Source organism: Chiloscyllium plagiosum, chromosome 31 (assembly GCF_004010195.1).
Source record: "Chiloscyllium plagiosum isolate BGI_BamShark_2017 chromosome 31, ASM401019v2, whole genome shotgun sequence".
Classification (NCBI taxonomy): Eukaryota; Metazoa; Chordata; class Chondrichthyes; order Orectolobiformes; family Hemiscylliidae; genus Chiloscyllium; species Chiloscyllium plagiosum.
Genome location: NC_057740.1, coordinates 27643328 through 27668947, shown reverse-complemented (window position 1 = coordinate 27668947; position 25620 = coordinate 27643328). Strand labels below are relative to the sequence as shown.

At 40.1% G+C, this 25620-nt stretch overlaps 1 protein-coding gene and 1 long non-coding RNA gene across 4 annotated transcripts in view; one reads left to right on the top strand and one right to left on the bottom strand.

The window, feature by feature from the left end:
- The first annotated feature begins 271 nt into the window (after positions 1-271).
- Positions 272-25620, top strand: part of cbarpb (CACN subunit beta associated regulatory protein b) — a 202512-nt gene continuing 177163 nt past the window's right edge. For 2 of the 3 annotated variants that reach the window (XM_043721246.1, XM_043721244.1), the window contains exons 1-3: positions 272-366; positions 23778-23938; positions 24701-24848. In XM_043721246.1, coding sequence (XP_043577181.1) covers positions 23904-23938; positions 24701-24848 — 183 coding nt within the window. In that variant the 5' untranslated portion in view covers positions 272-366; positions 23778-23903. The remainder of the gene's footprint in view (positions 367-23777; positions 23939-24700; positions 24849-25620) is intronic. The other variant, XM_043721245.1, reaches the window with a different exon arrangement.
- Positions 7297-25620, bottom strand: part of LOC122565359 — a 24374-nt gene continuing 6050 nt past the window's right edge. Inside the window, exons 2-3 of the long non-coding RNA XR_006316143.1 lie at positions 24514-24590; positions 7297-9255 (exon numbers count right to left, since the gene is read on the bottom strand). This is a non-coding gene — a long non-coding RNA (uncharacterized LOC122565359). The remainder of the gene's footprint in view (positions 9256-24513; positions 24591-25620) is intronic.

The following is a 25620-nucleotide window of genomic DNA, read 5'->3' as shown; positions in this document are numbered from 1 at the left end:
TGAAAGCTGTTTTACGACTGCAGCAGCCTCATTGCTGAGGCCAGGGTTTGGTGGGTGTGGGAAGGGGACCCTGTGTGCTGAAGTGGAGCGGAGATTTCCGAGCGCAGGATCGAAGTGAATCAGTGAATGCCGCTTCATAAACTTACGCCCTTTCAGCATCATTGCTGCTCTCTCCCCCCCCCAAATCCTCCACGATCCGCGTCAGCACCGCAGCCGTCATGTGAGCGGTCCAAACACCACGTTACCCTGGCGTGGGTGGAACCAGACGAGTTTCATTCATAAATCGCTCGGTTTTAAATCAAAATTAAAGCAGCTGCTATTGGGTGCCTATTTCTGTCCGGTATGGACCACATGAATTGCAATTAGGTAAGTCGGTGATGCCGCCAGTTCCTCTAGTCAATCTCTGCGAAAATTGGAAAATAAGATTTTGCAAAATGCATGACAATTTGTAGTAAAATCGTGGGGATGGCTGTGAGGTTTTTCACCGAAACAGGGGATGGCGGTGTGCGGGAGTCAGTGAGGGTGGCAATTTACGAATAGACAGATCACAGTTACAACAAAAGCTGGTAATATTTGAGGTGTTCGTTAATAGTTGCTCGTTGATTATGTTTAATGGGGAAGCAAAAATCGATTCTTCAGAATTTAACAAAAGAAATTCGTACGGGCATGTTTGCAAAACGAACACACCTAGTTTCTGATGTATTTTGTTTGCAATGTACCAGCAAAATTCAGACCAGGTTAAGACTGAAAAGCATGATTACTGGTATTGCAAGAGGAAAGAGAAAGTAGATTTCCCTCTCTTTCTCGTTAACACAAGCTCGTTCTTTTCCAAAAGCCTGAACATTTATTTTAGATTGCCTGAATCGTTACTATCGACCTGAATCTGTCACCTCCCCTCATCGCCTTTTCCTGAATGAGTTATGAGTGTGTTTCCACGGAACCAGCCTCTGAACAGACCAAATGCGTAAAAAGAGTGTCCTTCGGGACTCCTCTACTTGAAAAGTAAATCCTATCACGATTTCCGCAAGGAGCTTCGCCACAGAAATAGGTTGCCTTAATTTCCCTGCCTGTTATAGTTGTAACACCCTTAAGTTGCTTTCACAATTTATCTGCCGAAGTTGCAATTTAAATGAATAGATCATTTGCTTTTCATTTCAGAACAGTCTTTCTTTAGAAATGTATTTGCTCTGCTCAAGATGCAGGAGTAATGGCCATAGAATGTGTCTCAAAGCAACACAGCGGTGGTGTCCCAGATACGCCGAGAGTTTGTACACATGCATTGTCCTTTCACCATCCGTGTCAGCTGCATTCCTTGCCCGTGTGATACTTGCATCCCCTCCAGCAAGTTAAACCTCCCGAGTCGCTGTTCGAGAGAGGGCTGCCCGACTGGCCTGGAGCCTATGGAGGAGAGAGATAAAGATTGGGACTTAGCCCAAATAAAATTCGAAAATTGCCTGGAAATGGTCAGGATCTGTGGAGAGAACCCCACACACATTCTGCCCGTCCGTCCATTTCGTGTTTCAGACTTTCAGCATCCGCAGTAATTTGCTCTCGGGTTAAAACCGGGCAAACAATTTTCAGCACTTGAATGGAAATGTTTCCAGATGCAGGTTAGGTGGGTTAGCCACCGTTCTAAAAAAAAATAACGCGGGGTTGTCGAGACGGGTGGAATAGTCTTTAGAGGGTCAGTCCATACCCGATGGGCCGAGTGGCCTCTTCCTGCATTGTTTGACCACGTTTTACGTCAAAAACAAAACCGCAAATCGTTGAAATGGTGATTTAGTCATTTCATTTGAAAGTGACTAATGCACATTTAAAAAAAATTAAACCTGGTGAGGACTTTATTTTTAATGGATAAGGCTGAACAGCAACATCAGACCAGAAGCCGGAGGGGTACAAGTAGGCCATTCGGCCCGTCAGAGTCTGCTGCGCCATTCAGTGCAATCGTGGCTGACCGGATAAACATTGACTCCAATATCTTGTCTTTTCCTCCTATTCAAGATTTTGCATCTAAAGTAACTGTTTGCCTATAAAATCTTAATTCAGATTTTCTTTCGTAACGTTACCATTGATAAATTCCTTACATTTATGGGAAAACAGCCCGTTTCAACTCATGAGCATGCAATTACTCACTGTTCCCACTGGATGACACTGCAGCCTCTCTTCCACAATGCACAAAATTCTTTCTGAACAAGCAAAAATCAACCACAACGTTTTGATATTCCCATTTTTCTTTTCTCGCTCAGAGTTGAACAGAAGTTAATTATTTAATTGCGTAATCTTCACTAAACCTATTCACTTCAAGTCTTTCTCAGGAGCCTGGCGTTCAATGACAATTTTGAGCTATGAATTCATGTTGGGCTGTGTCCTCTGATTATTTGCAGTGTGTCCCATTTCCCAGCATTGGTCCAGCATCGGAGCTCGCTCAATTAGTATTGGAAGGAATAAGAAAAAACTGAGGGCAAACTTAAAATATTTCACACATGTCAATTGAATGTCGAGTTTTACAAAAAAATACTGTCTGCAGGTTGTAAGTTTGCGTGCTGAGCTGGTAGGCATTCAATGCTTGCATTCAAACTGGAACTCCATCAATAAACACGTCGATTTGGCCCCCATTAGCAACCTCTGAGAAAAAGAACCAGAAATGATATCACCCACGGTAACAGACCAAGACACAAAAATAGAAAGTGGGACAGAATCCAGTGCTTCATTGGAGACTCACTGGTGATGTTACCTAGCATGGTGACAAAATGTCTACAAACAAACCTACCAGCTCAGCGAGCAGACTTACAACCTGAACCTCAAGCTGAGCTACAAATCTCAACAAAAATCTCAAAAACTGTATGCATTAGGCAGCTCAAGACTCATAAATAAATATTGTTCTGATGGTGTCTGATTCAGCAATATTGAAGTATAGTATGTTTAAAGAATCCCAGTGTTTGTACCCCTCATTCTGTCTCCTTATTGCCGTAGCCTCCTCCAACTCTATAATTCTCAGTATTATTTCAGTTCTGGTCCTTTGAGACCTAATGACTTCTGCCATTGGCAGCTATGAATTAGATCCTAAACACTGCAACCGCCTTTCAAAACCTTCTCCCTTTTCTGACTCTCCTCCGCTTAGAATCATACAGCATGGAAACAGACCCTTTGGTCCAACGCATCCATGCCAATTAGGTTCCCAAACTGAACCAGTCTCATTTGCTTGCATCTGGCCCTTAACGTTTGCCTCTTTCACCAAGCCTTTGGTAACTTATTTTAATATCTTTTGCCCAATTATCACACCTGTGAACCTCTTTGGGGCATTTTACATTATTATACCAAAGCACTATGTACATGTAAGTTGATATTTTTAACATTTTTATAGACTTTTTAATCTTCAGAATGTGTACTAGAACGATATAGCATGGTCTTCCTAATTTGAATGTTACTTTTAAAAAATAACTTGCTGATTTGAAGCAAATTAATGATGTCCCCTGTATTTCTGAAAGATAGGAATGATAAATATCTTAATTGCTTCTGCTTATAATACAGGGATTCTAATTTCTTCTAAGAGGCAGAAAGAAAAAAGATAATGAGTGTAGACAAAACTGGGAGATTTTTAACAAGAAGAAGCTAATGCATTTGGAAACAGGCAGCTAGTTAAAAGGGCTGAAGGTGACAGCAGTTGAGAAGTCAGCAGCAATCTGACCCCTTTCTTTAACTGTGTGAGGTTTTGCTGTTTATGGGAAATCCTTGAGGGAGCGGTGAGTAGTCAATTATAGTATTTAACTGTCTATTTAAACTTTGACCCTGAGTCTAAGCATGAGGGCAATAGGATTTTGAAATGATGAAACGAATGATGGGGAGGAAATTCATTTGAGTGCTGAGACCTCATATCTGCTTCCTTACCTAAGCTTAAGGATTTTGCTCATCAGGTTTGTGCTGAGAGTGTGCTTTCCCTGCTTTGGAGGTAATTTCCACCACTTTGACAGTCAGGCGGGGAGAAATGGCAGTAGAGTGACAACATCATTAGATAGTAGTAGTAATAATATCATAAGACATAGGAGTGGAAGCAAAGCCATTCGGCCTATCATCCACTCCACCATTTAATCATGGCTGATGGGCATTTCAATTCCTCTCACCCACACTCTCCCTGTACCCTTAATTCCTTGTGAGATCAAGAATTTATCAATCTCTGCCTTGAAGACACCCAATGTCCCGCCTTCCAATGTTCCATGGCAATGGATTCCACAGGCCCACCACTCTTTGGCTGAAGAAATGTCTCCTCACTTCTGTTCTAAATTGACCCCCCCTAATTTTGTCACTAGACCTGTAACCCAGAACCTCAGGCTAATGTTATAAGGATGTGGGTTTGAATCTTGACATGGCAGATGGTGGAATTTGAATTCAATAAAAAACATTTGGAGTTTAAAAAAGCTAGTTAATGGAAACTATGTAAAAATATTGTGCTGAAGACTCATCTGGCTCACTGCTTTATTCCTGATGAAGGGCTTTTGCCCGAAACATCGATTTTACTGCTCCTCGGATGCTGCCTGAACTGCTGTGCTCTTCCAGCACCACTAATCCAGAATCTGGTTTCCAGCATCTGCAGTCATTGTTTTTACCTGGCTCACTAGTGCCCTACAGGGAGGGAATCTGCCATCATTTCCCAGCCTGGCGTACATGTGAAACAAGACCCACAGTAATGCAGTTCATTCTTAATTTACGTCTGGGCAGTTAGGAATGGGCAATAAATGTTGGCTTAGCCAGTGATGCCCAAATCCCAAGACAATTTTTTTTTAAGAATTCTACTACTTTGGAGTCTGCATTTCTCATCAGTTCAGCCTGGGTGCTGCTAGGGGTTTGGACTTGGAGGTCTGGTGACAATCGAGGTGGGAAGCACTGATGTCATCATCAGCAGGACCAACAGTGGAAGCAGTTTTCCTCTCATTCATTTGCCAATTTGCAGAAGAGTAGATATGGGCACAGAGGTGTGGTTTACAACAAGTGATAACCTTAAAACAGGATTAAAAAAAATATTTGTGGGATGTGAACGTTAGTTGCCCTTGAAAAGATGGGTGGTGGGTTGCCTCCTTGAGGGGGCAGAGGGTGCAGTTTCCTAGAAATTTCCCACCGCAGTGCTTCAGGAGGTTCAGAATATTGCATCAGATGGTCACTAACATTTGCAGCTTGAGAAGTAAAAGGGTCTCTTGCTAAGTGGACCAGGTAGGCACACATTGTCAAGGCCACTATCAATCATTCTTGATTTCATTGCTTCTAGCTCTGCAGGAGACATTTGAAGAACTCTACAATCACTGCCACAAATGCGTCTCTCACCTGACAGATGCCAGGTTTGCCAGGGTCTGCACTTTACAACCACTGAGGCCAGTCAGACTTGGCAAACGTTTGGCTTTGAGGCTGCAACAATCTTCCCATGGATCAGGGCCACAATTGGCAGTGAAGCTGTCTGCTGATCACCCTGAAGTTTCCATAAATCTCAACGACATCTGTACTATCCCGATGAAGCTCATGTACAATTTCAAAAAGATCCCATGGAGGTTTGTGCACTATTCCCAGGGACCTGCCATGATGCTTTCACTCTATACCAATCATGTCTCAAAGCAGTGCTAATGCCTGGCTCCTCAACTACACACTGAAGATGTTCAAAGTTTGTGAGAAGATTTGTAGCTCGGGTGCTCGTTGTTGTGGTTCTGTTCGCCGAGCTGGGAATTTGTGTTGCAGACGTTTCGTCCCCTGTCTAGGTGACATTCTCAGTGCTTGGGAGCCTCCTGTGAAGTGCTTCTGTGATGTTTCTTCCGGCATTTATAGTAGTTTGTCTCTGCTGCTTCCGGTTGTCAGTTCCAGCTGTCCGGTGCAGTGGCCGGTATATTGAGTCCACATCGACCTGGACCCAATATACCGGCCACTGCAGTGGACAGCTGAAACTGACAACTGGAAGCAGCAGAGACAAACCACTGTAAACATCACAGAAGCGCTTCACAGGAGGCTGCCAAGCACTGAGGATGTCACCTAGACAGGGGACGAAACATCTGCAACACAAATTCCCATCTCGGCGAACAGAACCACATCACACTGAAGGTCTGGCTTTCATGCCCATATGTCCAGCACATGGTTAGCAGGAAAATGTGAATGGGCTATGAGAGAGGCAAAGAAGGAAGGGAACATGCGAATGAAGACTCTGATCAAAATATTTCCATCTCTCACTTATTATTTTCCCAACCCTAAGCTGCTGATGATATGCTGCCTCCTGTAACAATAGCAGAATCTCTCTCATCTTAGGACCCCCAGGGTTCCTTAACCCTGAGAATATTAGTTAAGAGCATTTTATCAGTTAGCAAAGGGATATTGGCAGCCTGCCCTACCTCTGCTGAAGTCACAGTGTTTGCACTATATAGGAATGTTAGAGTAGGGAACAGTAGATTTGTTTTGCAAGATATGCAATGGGTATTTAACACAATGTTAAGTTGGCAGATTTCTGGTTAAATTCTTTTAAATAACTAAATGATTTTGTCTGTACTACTTTCCCATATTTCCCATGTTTCCCATTTTCTTGCTTGTGGTTTGGTAAACTTCCTTCCCATTAAACAGTAAGACAGAAGTTAAAGATCTGCAATGGGTATCTGTGACAGGGAGGCTTTGTTGACTGTGGGACCTCTTTGTGTTGATGGATTGGGAAGGGAGGATGCAAGATGGGTTCAAAATATGGCTGCCAAGATGACTTAGCCATGCCAGGATTCCAGGCACCAATGACTGCTGCTGGCACCCTGGGTATCCTACTCCTCCAAGTTGTTTGTCTTCATTAACCTCTTCCTTCTGGTCTTTGCTGCTCACTGTGTTGTGAAAAGCACAAAACATCAGATTCATTCTCAATAGCTGTACTTGAACTGGTGCATAGAGAATGGTGCCTCAGACCTGTGCAGTCACTTAAAGCACATGTTCACCATCTCAGTTGCTTGCTCTCCTGGCTTATGGTCAGGTAGCCTTGAGCAAGTATCTTCTGGGCTTCACGATCTCTTAATTAGTGGGGTTCTGAGGAAGGGTCACCGGATCTGAAATATTACCTCTGATTCCTCTTCACAGATGCTGCCAGACCTGCTGAGGTTTTTTCAGCAATTTCTGTTTTTGTTTCTGAACAATAATTGAATCCTCACAGAAGGAGACAATAGAAGAAACAAGAATATGATTAAAGGATAGTCAGCATGGGTTTCCAAAGGAAAATCTTGCTTGATCAACCTTATTGAATTTTTTGAGGAAAGAACAGTCATGCAGTAGATACAAATGATATGGACTTTCAAGAATCTTTTAGTTTGATTTATTGTTGTTAAATGTACTGAGATACAGTGACAAGGGTACTCCACAACAGATTAATGAATACAACCAGAGAATATGGAGCAAGGGGTAAGTGGCAGAATTAATCATTGGGACCACTGCTGTTCACAATTTATATTAACGAGCTGGACTTTGGCTTCAAAAACACAATTCTGAAATTCACAGATGTGGGGTTAGTCAAAACAAAGGGGGACTACAACAAATTACAGGAGGACATTAATAAACATGTAGAATGGCAAAAATAATCAAATGAAATTCAACACAGATAAATGTGAGGTTGTATACTTCAGTAGGAAGACCAGGGACATGACTTATTATTTGAAAAGTGCAAGGCTAGGTGGGATAGAGAAACAAACGAACAAATCTCAAAGTACAAATACATTAGAAGTTTTAGCATAGATTAGCAAGTATCACAAGCACTGGACTTTATTTCTAGAAGCATATAATTAAAATGTAAGGAAGATATGCTAAACCTGTATCAAATCTTCAGTAATGCACATGGAGAATAGTGTATGCAGTTCTGGTTTCCATTTTATAGAAACAAGTTTAGAGAAACAAGAGCGGGTACAGGGAAGATTCACAAGTAAGATATCAGAAATGTGTATATATAGAGGACATTAAACTTCTGAGAGTGGCTACTGGGAGAATGTTTCCTGATCATTTAAAGTGATCACCTTGGAATTTGGTAGGGAATTCAGAAGAAACTTTCACTCTCATAGAGTTATATGCATGCAGAACTTGTTCACATGGAGCGGTTGAGCCAATCGAGTAGATGCAGAAGGGAAACAGGTAAGCATATTACAGAGAATAGAATACAGGGTTGTGATGGTTGACTTAGATGAGGAAGGATAGGAGGAGGCTTGAGTAGAGTATAAATGCCAGCATGAACTAGTTGAGCAGAATGGTCTTTTTCTGTGACGTATACCCGATGTAAAACAATGAAACATATCATTGATCATGCATAAAATATTCCATTTGTAGAAAGCACCAACAAATTACAACTGGACAATCATTTTAAAATGTTCAAAAACAAACCAAAGCCCATTATGTTTTTCTTGCATATTGATCTTGAGGTAGCTTCTCACTTTTCCCAGCTTCTGCCACAACAGAGAAATTTTCTACAACAATAAATAGCTTTCAGTTGACCTCAAAACCTATTAAGACTGCTTTCAACAGTGTATCTGTGACAGGAATGACAACCAAAACTGTCAGAAATTGTAGTTGTATTGCAACTGTAAAGTCAAAAATGTCTCAGCAAGTCTTAGAAGTTAATCAGACAGAAGTGGATATTGATGTTGACCAAAAGTACTTGTCAAAGGAGTAAATTTGAGGAATTCAAGGGTATGCTGCTTAAGCAGCTGAAGGCACAGCCACCACTACTTAGATAAAGTGAGAAGGGGTCAATCAGCTCCTTTCCTTCCAGCTCCCTTCCTTGCTGATCCTAGCAAATCTTTAAGTTCTTTTTACCGTGAGGTTGTACTTTTCTCCAATTAAAATATAGTTAACTGATTTTACTGTGAGGAATAAGGAGTCAATCACAAGGTTTTCCTGAGATTTTAAAAAAAGCAGATCGATTACTGCTAACTCCAAGAAAAATAGTAAAGATATGACAACAGGTGAAAGGGCTCTGTGCAGTTACTTGGATACACTCACTCACACACTTTGCTGTCAAGAACAAAGTAGGATGGAAGAACATATACAGTATAAATTTCTTTGAACATCCTTGAGATGTAAGGTTTTAACCTGAGACCAAGGTTGGTTTCTTGAAGGTGGTCACCAGTAGCAAATATTGGCATTTATTTTTAAAGTCTTCAATTCTCTGATTCTTCTTTCCAGTCAGTGCTGTTAATGAGGGATTTTTCCTCTTGGGGAAGAGTCTCCTCAGCCCAAGTTCCATTCTGCATTCTTAATGTCATTGCTCTTGATCTGACAAAATGACATTGTGATCAGTATTAGCATCTATTTCAGACTATCAGAAACACCATCAGAAGGCAGCTAGTTTTTGCAAAATTCTGTTGAACATTAATTATCAAAATGCATGGTTTAGATGTGAGTTCCATGTGGCTCATGAGGAGTGTTTTCTTTTGATAACGTTGCCAGGAAATAAATTAGCTATATCCTGTTTACCTGTGAAATCTGTCAATGTACTTCATAGATACAGTAAATTACTTTTGAAGGGCATCCACTGTTACTCTTTGAATGCAAAATGAAATGTTCCGATAATTTTTTTCAGATATCCTCAGGTTTTATTATACCAAATGGCTACTTAATCCCATTGTCAACAACTGAAAACAGTAAAAGCCCAGGGCATTTTTCTGTACTTCAGAAGACTCTGTTATTCAATAGCAAACCAAATGGTGCATTTACGAGCTGAGCTGTTATGTTCAGGAGGGTGTGGCTTTAAAAAGAACTTTAAAGTGTGTGTGTGTGCATATATACTTTTTTATAGAAATCTAAATGTTTAAACTTGGTTGTATTGCTCCAGATTAACTGCAAATGTCACAATGTTGGTGACTAACGTTTCCCTCAGGGAAAGCAATTGAGAACAATATTGTTTGAGGAATAAATCAAGATGTATTATCAAGGCACAGTCAGCAAACTCTACGGTTAATACTAAGCCAAACAGTCCCTGGCCTTTGTCAGCTCAGTTTTATTAATGAGTGTGAAAGTTTGATTCTGTTTTGCTGTCATCACTCACTTCTATAAATTTCAGGGCTCAAAGTTAATTATAGAAGCACTTACAGGAATTTTATTTTTGGAGAATGTTGCCATTAGCCACTTCATTTATGGAATTAGCTTCTGGCGGCATTGAGATAACCTCATCTTAACTAATAGAGAATGTGGAGCCACGTATCCCAATAAATAATTAATCATGCTATGGGGCTGCATACTTTGGAATTCTGAAGGACTGGGAGCATTGCTTGAGGGAATTGATGTGCATACATGAGTCAAACAATCTTTTATTGACTGAATTAAGCTCAGGAATTCCCATGGTAGTCAGTATCTCTTTAATTCCACTTAGACAGTAGATCCATTTAGTGTCTGGGACCTTATCATACTAAAACTTTTAAAGAGATGTTGTGAAAGTGCAGTAAAATAAGTGGAACCAAAACCTGTGGAAACTATTAGGTCCTCGAGGATAACTTTGAGGTTGTATGTTATTCTGCAATCCAATGGCTGATACAAGATAATGAAAGATTTGAGTTCCTCTATCTGGATTTTGAAAGCTTGTGTCAAAGAATAATAGCTGTCAACTAAGAATTACACGTAAATTTAATGGCATTATCTTGCTACCTTTTTCTTTTCATTTTTAGAAGCTAAATGAACTCCTGATGCTGGAAATCTGAAACAAAAACAAATATTGCTGGAAAGTATCAGCAGATTTGGCAGCATCTGTGCAGAGAAATCAGTGTTAATGTTTTGGGTCCAGTGACCCTTCTTCAATATCATCACTTACATCAGAAGAAAACAATTCCACTTTGTGTTCAGCTGACTGGTGAACAGTCACAGAGCATCCTAAAACTGAATTCCTCATTTCATAATACCTTCCTTTTGAAATAGTCTGCAGTGTGCCTGCCTGCTTTCATCTTGAAAGACAAGTCTCAGGATAGATCCTGAGAAATCAAGGCTAACCTCTACGGGCATGATCAGTGTTGTTTACTTCTTTCTCAGGAAACCAACTGAATAATGCTAATATTAAGTCCATTTTCCCTCCAAGCTGTAAACAGTTTAAATTCAGTAGATATGCGGTGCATCAGTCGAGGAACATTCTGTTGATATTATACAGTTAAAATCCGCAGTTGCAAAGATGGAAATGGCAGGACGAGTGCATCCAGGGTCAAATAGAAATCAGCCAGTGGAACAATGGCCTACTAAAGAGTTAGTGAATCTGGCAATTGGCAGCTGAAAGGCACCCTATGTCAATCTCACTTGGGAAACATTCTCTTGAGCACTCCAATGCATGAACAGTATGTAGTTACTACACAAAGATGGCAGCATCTACTGAAACGTTGCTTGTCCGCTTCAATTCAGTTGTCCGCTTCAAACCACTTCCAAATCTTGCCAAAATCTACTCTTAAGGCCTACATTTTCTTTTTTGGTTCCAGCTTTGATGCTCCTGTTAATTCAATGTGTATTTTCCTGTCTGGTCACTTTGGCCTAATGGAAAATATAGGTTGTAGTGTTCCACCTAATGGGCTTCAGATCTTTGCTATATTTCTCAATTTAAAATAAGCTATTGTATGACCATTACTGTAAGCTTTTAGAATGTCTCCTCTCATGTTTTCCTAATTGCTTCTTCTGGAAGGGAAAGGCATGGAATTAAGAGTGGTGACAGAATATTTAGGTTTATTGGGCAATTACTAATAAAGTGGAATGCTATGTCCTAATTAGTAACCTTGTCGGATGATGTAGCCCATAAAACTAGGATTAAAATAGGACATACATATCAATTCATAATAACATGGAATTAATTTTGAGTTATAAAGGAATAAAGTTGAACTAGAAGATTGAGGTGTATAATAAGGATAAAAGGTTTGTGTGAAGTTCGGTTTAACAGGAAATATTCATATAGGTAGCCTGGAGACATCTGTAGCTTATGAGAATCCCACATGTGATACAATTGAGAATCTCAACTTTGAATTAAACATTTTTGATACGTTAAATTATGCACTAGACTGGAGGGACAAGTTATAGTCCGGAAACAGAAAAGATATCTTGGCTGCCAGCCATCTAAGTTGAGAGTGTGGTGCTGGAAAAGCACAACAGGTCAGGCAGCATCTGAGGAGATTCCTGATGAAAGGCTTATGTCCGAAGCCTCAATTCTCCTGTTCCTCAGATGAAGCCTGACCTGCTGTGCTTTTTCAGAACCACACTCCCGACTCTGATCTCCAGCATCTGCAGTCCTCATTTTCTCCTGCCAGCTATCTAACAATCAGATGTTATGCTACACAGACCCAACAGATTTAAGGTAAAATGAAGGGGTTAGCTATAAGCCACTAGAGATCAGATGACAGTCAGGTAAGTGTTCAATCAGGAGCATTCAAATTTGATTCAAAGCATAAACTATCATGATTTTCAAAGCAAACCAAGGAAGAAACTAAGACAAATTGCCTATAGGTTGGGCTGAAAAAGCTTCAGACACTATCCATAAAACCCTTTAAAGATCTTGCTACAAAAATTTGTTGGAGTAAAATAATGAACTGCAGATGCTGGAAATCTGAAACAAAAACAGAAATTACTGGAGAAACTCAGCAGATCTGCCAGCATTTGTGCAGAGAAAGCACAGTTTTCCTGAGGAAGAGTCACTAGACTTGAAACATTCAGACTGCTTTCTCTTCACAGATTTTGCCAGACTTGCTGAGTTTCTCCAGCAATTTCTGTTTTAGTGTAAAATCTGTTAGAGGTTCCTTTCTTTGAAATTACGTTTTTTTTCTAGATTTTTGAGTGAAAAAAATCATTCCTCAATTGAAATATTTCTTTAGGGATTGAGACAAGCAATGATAATATCAGAATGACAGAGACAGGAGAGAAAGTCCTTTGCTTACAAAACTCTGAAAGAAGAAGTATAATTTTGGAATTTGGTGTTGGACAGCTGAGATGAACATCAGAGGAATTGTGAATATATTGTCATCATTCAAGTGTTACCCATGTTACTATAAATAAATAAACATCAGTCTTTCCTTGGGTAAATAGTCATGGTGTCATTCTTTTCCAATGCTTCAGGAGATATATGACAAATTTAGGGCATGAAACCACAATATTATTACAATCTGAGTACAATACTGGCATATATTGAACTGAATGCTGAACAGATAGATAACGGGAGGCAGTTATTATAGAAGCTGGATGGTAACCAGACATTGGGTACCAAAATATCTTATGTATATCTTCTTTGGAAGCTGTCAGTCATACCTCACCCCTTTTTTATATCTGTGCAATCTGCTGTCGTTGTTTTATGTATAGACAGTTTGCAAGTGCCAGGTTTGATAAGCAACATTTTTGTGAACCATCATACTTAAATAATTACTCACCACTTTACAAGGCTCCTGAGAATGAATGGTGAATCCATGCTGTATTGGTAAAAACTAGAGTGACGACAATTTAAACTGTCAATCTTGCTGACATTTTATGTCATAAAATGCTAGTGCTTTGGAGCCACTAAGGGAATTTGATTAGATTCCCTACAGTATGGAAACAGGCCCTTCGGCCCAACAAGTCCACGCCAACCCTCTGAAGAGCAACCCACCAGGCTCCTTTCCCTCTGACTAATGCACCTAACACTATGGGCAATTTAGCATGGCCAATTCACCTGCCCTGCACATCCTTGGATTGTGGGAGGAAACTGGAGCACCCGGAGGAAACCCACGCAGACACAGGGAGAATGTGCAAACTTCACACAGACAGTCGCCTGAGGCTGGAATTGAACCTGGGATCTGGTGCTGTGAGGCAGCAGTGTTAATCACTGAGCCACCGTAGAAAGGACACTAAACATCAGTTTGCAATAATGCCATCCACCTGAATTAAGGGCACCAAAAGGCATCAACAAAACAAACCTGTGAACTTCTAATTTGCGTTGAGAATTTTATTAAACTGATTAATGGTGCAACTCATTGTACTGTTTCTATGATTTGTGAGGAAAGTGTGTTTGAAAAAAACTAGCTTGCACAAAAACATCACTGGCGTTTCTGAAATGGCAAAATAACCTTTTTTTTTCACAGTAAAGTTTGCCCAAAATTGCTCATTTAGGACTGAAATGGACGTTCATTGACTATTATGAAGCCATGGAAACATATGATGTTTACATTGCGAGACTGAACTGATTTCATTCCACTGATGATAGGATAGAGCTTCTGCTTTGGACGCAATCAACAATCCCAGCACAAACTGCAACCGAAAATGCTTTGGATTTCACTTAGGATCAATTCAGGAGACTTGGTTACCAGGAGATCAAATTAAGGAAATAAATATTCAGAGATATAAAACATTTTGAAAAAACAGGCAGAAAGCCAAGGGTGTTTGGGTAGATGTGTTGGTGTGAGATGAAATATGTCAGTTGCTAGGAATAACCTTGAGTTGGATGATGTAGAATCCATATGGGTGAAAATAAGAAAGAACAAAGGGAAGAAGGGTGAGAGTAATCTATAGGTCACCTCATAATAGTAGCTGTTTTGCAGGACAGAGAATAAATTGTCAGATAATATGTTTAAAAAAAGATCATGGGTGACTTTAACCTTCATGTAAATTAGAAAAATCAAATAGGCAAAGGTAGCCATGAGAGAATTCATAGAGTGGATTCAGGTCAGTTTCCTAGAACAATATGTTGTGGATCCAACCAGAGACCAGACTATTGGAATCTGGAAATGTTTAATGAGGAAGGTTTAATCAATTATCTAAGAGTAAGCGATCTCCTAGGATCAGTGGCCATAACATAATATAATTTAGCATTCAGCAGAATAACTATTACTAGAGAAAAATTACAAGGAAAAGTAATACAATTTTAAAAGATAGAACTAAGAGATAATGGGTGCACTTCTAATATTTCTTTCAAGAATCTTTGGATAATGGGGATCCTGTAAATGTAGTATATCTGGACTTCCAGAAGGCATTTGATAAAGTTAATACACAAGGTAAGATCACATAGGGTTAGGAGTAATTTATTAGTATGGACAGAGGATTGGCTAACTAACAGAAGCCAGAGAGTTGGAATAAACAGATCTTTGATTAGCAAGATGTAACTAGTGGGATGTCACCAAGTTCAGTCCTTTGTGCCACAACTATGTACAATCTATATTAATGATTTGGATGCAGAGATACAAAGTACTCCTGTGAAGACAAATTTGGAGATGACACTAAAACAAGTGAGAAAGTAAGTCGCAATAAGGAAATAAAAAAATTACAAATGGATATGGATAGGTGACGTGAATGAACCAAAACGTGGCAGATAGAATTTAATGATAATATGTGTGAGGTTATCTATTTTGGTTGAAAGAATAGTAAGGTAAGTTATTATCTAAATGGTGAGAAATTTCAGACTCCTTAAATGCAGAGGGATCTGAGAGTCCTTGTGCATGAATTGCAGAAAATAAGGATGTAGAACAACAAGCGATAAGGAAGGCAAATGAAAGAATGAGAGGATTTCTGATTAAGAAAATAAAATGATAAAGGGAATTGAAAAACGTAGATGCAGAGAGGATGTCTCCACTTGTGGAGCAATCTAGAAGATTTAGACTAAGGGGTGGAAGATTTAAAACCGAGACAATGGACAAGTACTTCTCTCAAATGTTCATGAAGCTATAGAATTCATTACCCCAGAGTATGGTGGATGCCAGAATATTGAGTAAATTTTCGAAGGAAATAGATGAATTTTTAATTAGTAATGGGTTGAAGAGTTAGGGAGAGTTACAGGAAAGTGGAGCTGAGGCTGAGGTGAGATCAGTAATAATCATATTGAATGGCAGAGCAGGCTCAAGGGGCTGAATTGCCTACTCCTGTTCTTGCTTCTTATGTTCTTAGACTTGGGAAAGGTCCCTGAGAAATGGAAAACTGCACTCAAAAAGGTGAGGGAGGGAGCCAAAAAAATAAAAACAGGCAACAATGACTAGTTAGGTTAACATTTGTCATTGGGAAATCCTAGAATCTATTAAAAGATTTAGTAGCAGATAATTTAGAAATAAATAAAACATCAACAGAATCAGCACGGCTTCAGGATTGAAAAAATTGTTACAGTTCTTTGTGGAGTTAACAAGCAGGACAGGTAAAGGGAATCACTAGCTGGAACATATTTGAATTCCAATTGGCATTCCAAACAAGTACCCCACATAAAACTACCCAATAAGAGAAGAGCCCATATTGTTGGGGGTAGTACCTTGGCCTGGATAGAGGATTGGCTAACTAATAGAAGACAAAAAGTTGAGATGAGGGGTATTTTCAGGATGGCAACCTGTAACTAGAGGAGTGCCAGAAATATCAGTGCTGGGACCATGATTAATTATAAATAATTTGGGTGATGAATGTGAGTATACTATTGTCAAGTTTGTAGATGATACAAAAATAAGTGGAAAGGCAAGTGGCGAGGATGACACAAGTGGATTCTGCAGCGATATTGACCAGTTAAGTAAATATTTAAGCTGAATATTGTATGGGAAAATGTAACATTATGTCGTTTGTCAGGAAGAATAGAAGAACTGAATATTATTTAAATGGGAAGAGACAGCAGGAAGCTGCAGTATGGTGGGGGTGGGGTTTGGTGCATGAATCACAGAATGTAGCATACTAATTCAATGAGTAATGGTGAAGGCAAATGGAATGTTAGCCTTTATTTCAAAGGGAATGGAGCTTAAATTCAGATATAAAATATAAAATAACAAAAAGAAGGAATATTAAAATAGGAAGATCTTCCTAAAACTATATATGACTGTAATCAGACCGCAGCTGGAATACTGTGAAATGTTTTGGTCCCCTTATTTAAGGAAAGATAGACTTACATTGGGGCCAGTCCAAAGGAGGTACGGTAGATAGATTTGGATATGAAGGGATTTTCTTATGAGGAGTATACGAGGTGTTTGGGGTTGTAATCATTGGAGTTTAGAAGAATGAAAGAAGACTTTGTACAACCATCTGAGAATATTCAGAGGCTTGACAGGGTAAATGTGGAGACGTTGTCTCCCCTTGTGGGAGAGTCTCGGACCAGAGTGCATAATCTCAGAATAAGAGTTGCTCATTTAAGACAGAAATGTGGAGGAATTGTTTTGTCTCAGTGGATTGTCAATCTGTGCATTGCTTTACCACCCGCAGCTGTAGAGACTAGGCCATTAGTATATTCAAGGTTAAGATAGACAGATCTCTCATCCTGAAGGAAGTCAAGGGTTATTGGGGATAAGGTCAGAAAGTGGAACTGAGGGTTAGCTGATTAACCATGATCTCACTGAATGACAGGGGGACTCAATGGGCTGAATGGCCTATTTCTGTTCCTTTATCTTGTGGACTAATTCAGATCACGCTGAGCCTAAAGTCTGTCATGAATCAGTGCAAGCAGGTGTTGTTTTAGAGTCTTATTGTTAAAAAGAATACTTTTATTCTTTCAAAAATATTCCTTTAACATTTGTACAGTATGATTACTGCATCTCACAATTATCACAAAAAATTACCATTTTTTAATCAGTATCTAATCCATTTCTTTTGAGTCACTTGGTTTTGACTAATTAAAAATTACTTTTTAAAATGCAATAAATCCATTGCCTGATTCAATTGGTTTTAACTAGGCAGTTTCTTAGTAAATTAAAAAATAAAGTTCAAATATTTTGGAAGTATCATTCATCTCCTCATTTTAAAGGAAGCTTAATCTTAAGAGATTCTGTGAAGGCCTATAAATGGGTGTGATTAGCAGAAACTACCAGTGATGGTTTGATTTCACTGGGGCAAGGTTGGTGTTTCAGGCAGGGCCAACTTCTAGCACATTCTTTATTAAAATGGTGGAAATTGCATTTCCATGGACATATATTGCACTTGAACTTCTGTGATCACTTGCACTGGATTACAGAATTTGGACACATTGTGATGGAGAATTCTGCTGCTTAAAAAATCCCAATGGTCTCCTGAAATAGCAATTTCTAATGTTGCACAGAACCATTCTCCTAGCAATTTTCTTACCTCTTCTACTGTTGACAACAACTGTGACTGATGTAATAATCCACAAACGCTCTTGAGTGTCTTGCTCAAGTGGCCAATCTATATGTGCGGGATTGGACAGTGAATAAAGCCATGCTCTTATTGCAGATGACACCACTGTTCCTTCTCTTGGCATTGTCATTAGCATTGCACAGCACGGTGGCTCAGTGGTTAGCACTGCTGCCTCACAGCGTCAGGGACCCGGGTTTGATTCCATCCTTGGGTGACTTGGCTGTGTGGAGTTTGCACATAATCTCTGTATCTGTGTGGGTGACCTCAGAGTGCTCTGGTTTCCTTCCACAGTCCAAAGGTCTGCAGGTTAGGTGCGTTGGCCATGTTAAAATTGCCCATTAGTGTCCAGGGATGTGAAAGCTAGGTGGATTAGCCAAGGGGAATGTAGGGATACATGGGTGGGCTTGATCAGCTGAATGGCCTGCTTCCTCACTGTAGAGATTCTATGATTCTGGGTACATTGGTTAGAGATCTGGAGAGGCAACTCCAGCTGAGTCTTTGTTCACCTGCATCCCTAGCTTAGACCACTTGCTACTGAAACCCGCAACCATGCATTTGTCATCTCTGGGTTTACGCTTGCAAAAAAAGGTTCTGGACAGGCTTCCATCCTTCAGAAACAAGAGCTCATTCAAAACTCTACTGGTTTGCATTCTCTTCTGTACTGACGGTTCTTCAGCATTTACACATTCGTTCACTGACACATTTTCAGTTTCAATCCTGCTCACCCTTGGATTCATAAATTCTTAGCCCTCTATTCAAATCCCCATAAAGTCTTGTATCTCTGTAATATCTTTTTGCCATATCACCATCTAAGATTCCTGCATTTCTTGAATTTGCATTCTTACATATCCCCCACTGCTTGTATTGGCCGTGCAGCCTTTAAGCCCTATATCCTGCAAGTCCCTCTCTAAATCCTTCTGCTTCCCCTCTTTTTAAGACGTTACTTGAAATATAATTTTCATCACTCAACCTAGTGTTTCTTCCTTTGGTTTTGAATCACTTAGTCCGAGATTGATTCTAGTTGTTTTGTTCTCATGATTCTATAGTTTTTACTTAGTTAGCAAATGGGATTCCTGATTGCAATTGCCTTCACACTTTGCTGAGTCTAAAGTGATCCAGCCACCAACTGATCTGTAGAGCAGTCACTTTTCAATAATGTGCATCATTGCTTGTCTCTCCACAAGTGCACAAGGGGTATGTACCCCCCGTGATGGAGGGCAGCTTCACAGGGGCCATGGTTTGCCCTGTTTAGCGAGAATCACTCTCACCATGGTAGTTCAAAGCCTGCCTTTCAACAGATGGACATTGTCACCAGGAACTTGCAAGTGACTTCAAATATTCTGCAGATGATGGATGTCTCCGATTAAAAACAGAAAATGCTGGAGAAATTCCGCAGGCCTTGCAGCATCTGTGGAGAGAGAAACAGAGGTAGCATTTTTGAGGCTGATATGGCTCTTCTTCAACGCCTCCTCAGGCAGGCACTATGAGGTAAAATACACTCATCTCCTGACTCTACTAAGTCCTGACCTCAGTGAAGCCACTGGATGCTTGGGAAACCTGGCTGACTCAGGTGAAGTCAGAAACCTGAATGTCAATGAAGCTTGAAACCTCATCATTCTCTTTAAAGTTCTACATTCCAAAGCCTCTTTGGGCTGGGAAGGGAGCTCACCTGCTTTCCTGACTTCAACCCAGTCAGGAAAGGGTATGTTAGAGTAAAGTTTAGAATCAGGTGCTGATTTCTTTTCAGTATTTAACCCCGCATCTGACACAAATCTGCCTGTTACTTTCATTTCCCCCCCAGCTCTATGGGTTACTTCTCTGTCATCAGAACTGACCTCTCCTGGAATCATCTCCAGGGTGGATGCAGAGAGGCTGTTCCCAATAGTGGGTGCATCCAGAACCAGAGGTGTCACACTCTGAGGATTCGGGGTGGACCATTTAGGACAAAGATGAGGAGACATTTCTTCACCCAAAGAGTGGAGAGCCTGTGAAATTCATTACCACAGGAAGTAGTTGATACCAAAACATTGGACGTATTTGAGAGGAGGCTAGATATAGCACTTGGGGCGAATGGAATCAACGGTAATGTGAGAAAGCAGGATTAAGCTATTGAGTTGGACGATCAGCCATGATCGTGATGAATGACAGAACAGGCTCAAAGGGCCTCCTGTCTTCTATGTTTCTTCGAAAACCTATAAGGCTAACTCTTGCTTCTCAGAGATTTCACTGAAAGATTTATTGGTAAATTTGTTGTGAGCTGACTTCAGAAGGGAATAAGTTTGCAGAGTACTTCCAGCTGTCTGTCGCCCACTAGTAACAATTTACAGTTGAATTATCTGATAACAAAAGGAAACCAGTGAATGTTTGTCCACAATGAGTTATAATATTTTTGACACTTCATTTAAGGTGAACATAAGGTCTGTCAATTTACTTCAGAGCTGGCATCTCTTCTAATCAGCTCGTGGATAGAAAGGGAGATGAAATGGTTGGGCTCATACTGCTTTGGGAACATTACTGTCAAAGCTTGGACTTGTAAAAGATTATGGAAATCTGTACAAAAGCAAAGCCTGTTGTTAAGGTTTAGATGATATCATTTGAATGTCTTTAGGGAATCACTGCTAAACAACACAATGTGAATAGGCTCAGGTGAATAATAAGATTTCACAATTAATCAATTACTTTTTTTCCTGTTTTGCTGGAATAGAAAAGAAGCATCCGGAATTGAAATGCACAGGAGTCTACAGGAAGGTTACTTTGTAAAACAATAAAGAAATAGTAAGAGAGCAAAGGCCATTCAGTGTTTTCCTCTTCAGTTTTGTAAAATTTGAGCAGCATGGAATTTACTTAACCTCATTCAGAAATCTTGATGGAGTTGATCAAACATTGTTAAAACCCTACAGAAAGTGACAGCACCATCAAATTTCTGCTTTGCTTTACATTCAAGTAAATAACACTCCGAAATATTACAGCCCACGCAATTCAGCTCTAACTAGTGGCATTCCACAGCTGACTTATACCTTCCCTTAGCAGCACAGATGTATCATCTTTCAAGGAGTTATTAATCAGTCAGGCCCTCTGCAAATTTACTTCCTGGGCTGAATAAATGGTTTGAGAATAGACCTTTTGGTTTTTAAATTACTAGATGCTCCCTGACATTATACAAAATATGATGAAATAACACTTAAAGGTCTTGTACAAGGGTAAACATTGACAAATCCTTTGGACGGTCTTTTGGCAGCGGGCAGACCACAAGATCTCTTCTGAGTGACCGTTTAATTTTTTTTGTAGCCTTTATGCCAACTTTCTGCAACTTCTCACAACAAGGAACAGTGAAAATTAAGCCAGACCTCCAAATACAACAGAGTGATTGAACCCAATTTGGAAATGATTTTCTTTAAATAAAGATTATGTTTCTTGTATGCACCCTAACAGAGATTTTCAGTACATTCATAGTTTAAAACTCATGCTTAAGAATATTGCAGTGGGTAGAATCTTACTGAGTCACTGGGGGTCTTGTCAACTGGTGAAGGAGCTGGGGAGAGGCCTGCTTGTGGAAGGCCTGATGAACCACATTGCAATTACAGTAGGTAGGGCTGTGGCCATCAGCAAGCCTTCCCCTGGGATCAAGATCCTGGGAACAGACATCCCATCCAGGGAGAGCTGTCAGCCAGTCAGAGGCTGGCAAGACCAAGGAGAAGTGATGTGAGGAGAGTGGTATGTTGGATTGATTGGTCTCAGAAGAGGGAATGAAGAAGGGTTGAAAGGAAAGGCAAGGAGTTTGTTCTCATTGAACCCCCCACCCACTCCTTTATGATATCCAGCCCCATAATCAATCACTGATTGCTTTTGGTTGAACACCAGTGATCTCCCCAACCTTGAGACAAGCAGCTGGCATGGTTTGACCTGTCACTCATGCTGTAAGGCAACAAGCCTGCTTGCAGCTGGGTAATCCTAGTGGCCATGGCATGGAGACCCTTTTCCTGATCCTTTAATTGACCTCAGTTGATAGTGGAATGGTTGGCAATGGACTTGCCATCCAGAACTGAATTCTGCTAGAGGAGGGAAAGAAGCGAGGTTTGATGTGCCAACACCCATGCCCACACCTCTCCCCCAACAAAGTGCCATTCCCATCTTCAACATTCTATCCCATGAGATAATAGGAATTGCTGGATTGAAAAAGAATGCTTCATTTGGTGCGCCTTGCCAGATCCTGGTTAATCGGAAGAGGGAAGTAATGATAAAAGATAATTGCAAAATAATGGAACAAGTCAAAGTCAAAACACAAGCTGCAAAAAGGGAACAGTAAGCAAAGGAAGACAGGTCCTGGCCACAGCAGCATTTTATATAATTAAGAGTCTGCAGCTATTTAAATGTATGGAACAGAATTTGATGTTCTGCTCACACTGGTCTCAGTAATAAAGATAATTACAGCTGAGGGAGGACATTCAGCTTATCTTGCCCCAATCTACTTTAGAAACCAATGTTCTGTCCATGACAACATCTGACTATCTCTTAAATAGCTCTAGCCTTTTGTAGCCTCATCCTCTTTTTAAATTTATTTTGAGCTTTATCACATCTCTTATAAATTCAGTTTTTAGCCTAAGAGACAGAAAGCAACTCTCAATGGCACATTTGCTGCTATTTTCAAAATACTGCCAGAAAAATAACAATACTGGTATCTGACTAAAGGGCTACTTCATCAATGTAGAAATGCTATGGGAGGAAGAAATCCCAGCATCAGGGATTTGATATGAACTTTTATCAACCACTAGGATACCAAAAACCATAACATAAAGGCTGAGCTTATTGCCAGTGTCACATTAGGTAGTGTAGCGACTGCGCACACGCAGAGACACAGCATGGCACTCAAACTCCTCAATGTCAGCTCATTGCAGTCCATAGACAGAACAGTAGGGCCGAATTAACATGTTCGTGTGTGGCTTTATTAAACATGCAACGCTGTGCTGTACTCATGCAGGAGGTGTCTCTGCAATGAATTAGAAAATCATTGACCTAGAGGTACACACAGCACCCTTGCTGTTTTAGTTGATCGCTGAGCAAAGTGGTGAGCTGTGCAGTGAGTGATGGAGCTAGCAGCAGGGGCAACGGTATGGAGAGGCAGCAACCAGTGGGAGAGACAAAGGCTCCGTCATGGTGGCACAACATCTTTGCCGCCCACTGTAGCATTGACAACACTCTCACTCCGTAACATAATGAATACCTTCAATCCAAAATCAGCTCACATTTAACACTGACCACTACTGCTGACAATGACACCAAGAAAGCAAAATCATAAAGTGAACTAGAACTAAAGAAAAATAACCTGATGGACCCATATACCTTCAATTACAGAGACTGAGAAGTACCAAATTTCCAAAGATATTAAGATGCATAATAAGATCATAAAACTTTTAAGATGAAAGGAAAAAACAGTGGGCATGCAATTAGAATGAAGTGGATTACACTTAATAGCTTACTCCAAGTATGAGGGCTAATGGTAACCCGAACGACAGCCTCAGAGGATTTTCCCCCAAGCCTAATGGAGTTAATATGTTGATCATGAATAAGGAAAGTACTATAAACAGCTATGGATGGATTAGCAGCAGTCCTTCATAATGGGGTTAGGAAGAGTCTAGATTGTAATATTAACATTTTTTAATTGGGATTTTTGTCAAGGTTTGTTGGATTAGTTAAGCTAAGAATGGTAAGGGCCTTATCAGTACTAAATGTGGGATCTTTATTCTTTATTCCCTCCTATGATTTATTAGGTAAACCTGGGTTTAAAGAAGTATAACACAATGAAGCATCAATATTGGAGGGATATGCCTCTATTCCACTAGCTTCCTGATCTGGACCAAGAAGATATCACTTATGGACTTGTGGAAAGCAATACAATGAGAGGCCAGCCATTCCGCGGCTACTACTTATGGTCAGCACCTACTGACAATCCTAGATTATCACTTCAAAGGCATGAGTGTCATCAAAGTGTACCAGCAATTAGACAAAGCAGTTTTACTCCAAGTTCATTTATATTCTTGAAGCAAATAAACAATTCGAACTCTTAGATATGGCTGGAGTTGTTTGGATTTAATAAATAAGTGAACTTTTGCAATACTGATAACGCTTAGCATGGTAACTAAAAACAGAAAACTATTTATTGCATGTTAGTTCTGCCTAACTAATTATTTTGCTATTTTATAACATATCACACTTTTGTTCATTAGTTAGAATGTCGAATCTTTGAAATGTAATTGCTTGTGTAATGTACAAAAAAATAGCAGTTTGTGCAAAGCAAAATCCCACAGAATTCAGAAAATCTATTTTATGATATTTGGTTTTGGAAGATTTGTTAGCAAGGACACCAGAGAGAACTCTCCACTTTTCCTCCAACAATACCATGAGATTTTTAGATCTCCATCCAGCTAAAGGCAAACATAGTCTCAGTCTAACATTTCATCTAAAAGATATTACTGCTGAGAATGCAATAATTTCTCAGTACAGTACCTGCATTTGAGCCCACATTGCTCAGATGGGATTTTGTTCCAAACCTTAGAACTCCAAGAGAAAGGCTGACACTAATTCTAGAAAAAAAACATATATTTTGTCTACTTAATATGATTGACTTGAAATGAGATTAAATGTCAGCCACATGTTTACAAGCAGGTTAAGCATGTTTTTTTTTTATTTTCAGGTGCATGACTGACAAAAAAACTCTCTCAAATCAAATTGATTCAGACTTTCCCAATGAGCATACAAGAATTTTGTGTAAAGGTTGGAGTAAATTGTTTCTGAGAGAAGATGATGTACATGGCCTGATTTATACCAACAAACAAAATACGGTAAGGCAAGCAATATTGACGGCTACTAGTTTTGTACAGAAGAGCACTTAGTTCTTCAACTTTACAAAATACTAAGTGGTAGATAAAGTTGGGTTTGTGGAGATGAGGTTATAGTAAGCAAACATGAGGGTTAATGTTGATTGGTCAGGTGGCTGGAAAATCTGTTTTATCAAGGACAGATAGAATTTAAAGTAGAAGAGAACATGTGAATGAACATGAGTTAGGATCACATAGGAGCACATGAGAAAACAGTAGATGAGGCCTTTTACCTCTCACTCTACCATTTAATAAGATCACGGCATATGACACGAAGATTGGTGGAGTAACAGAAAGCAGAGGGGACTGTCAAAGAATACAGGAGAATATAGTTAGACTGGAGAGTTGGGTGGAAAAGTGGCAGATGGAGTTCAATCCAGGCAAATGTGAGGTGATGCATTTTGGGAAGTCTAATTCTAGAGCAAACTATACTGTAAATGGAAGAGCTGAAAATGTGTTGCTGGAAAAGCGCAGCAGGTCAGGCAGCATCCAAGGAACAGGAGAATCGACGTTTCAGGCATAAGCCCTTCTTCAGGATTGAGGAGAGTGTGCCCAGCAGGCTAAGATAAAAGGTAGGGAGGAGGGACTTGGGGGAGGGGCGTTGGAAATGCGATAGGTGGAAGGAGGTCAAGGTGAGGGTGATAGGCCGGAGTGGGATGGGGGCGGAGAGGTCAGGAAGAAGATTGCAGGTTAGGAAGGCGGTGCTGAGTTCGAGGGATTTGACTGAGACAAGGTG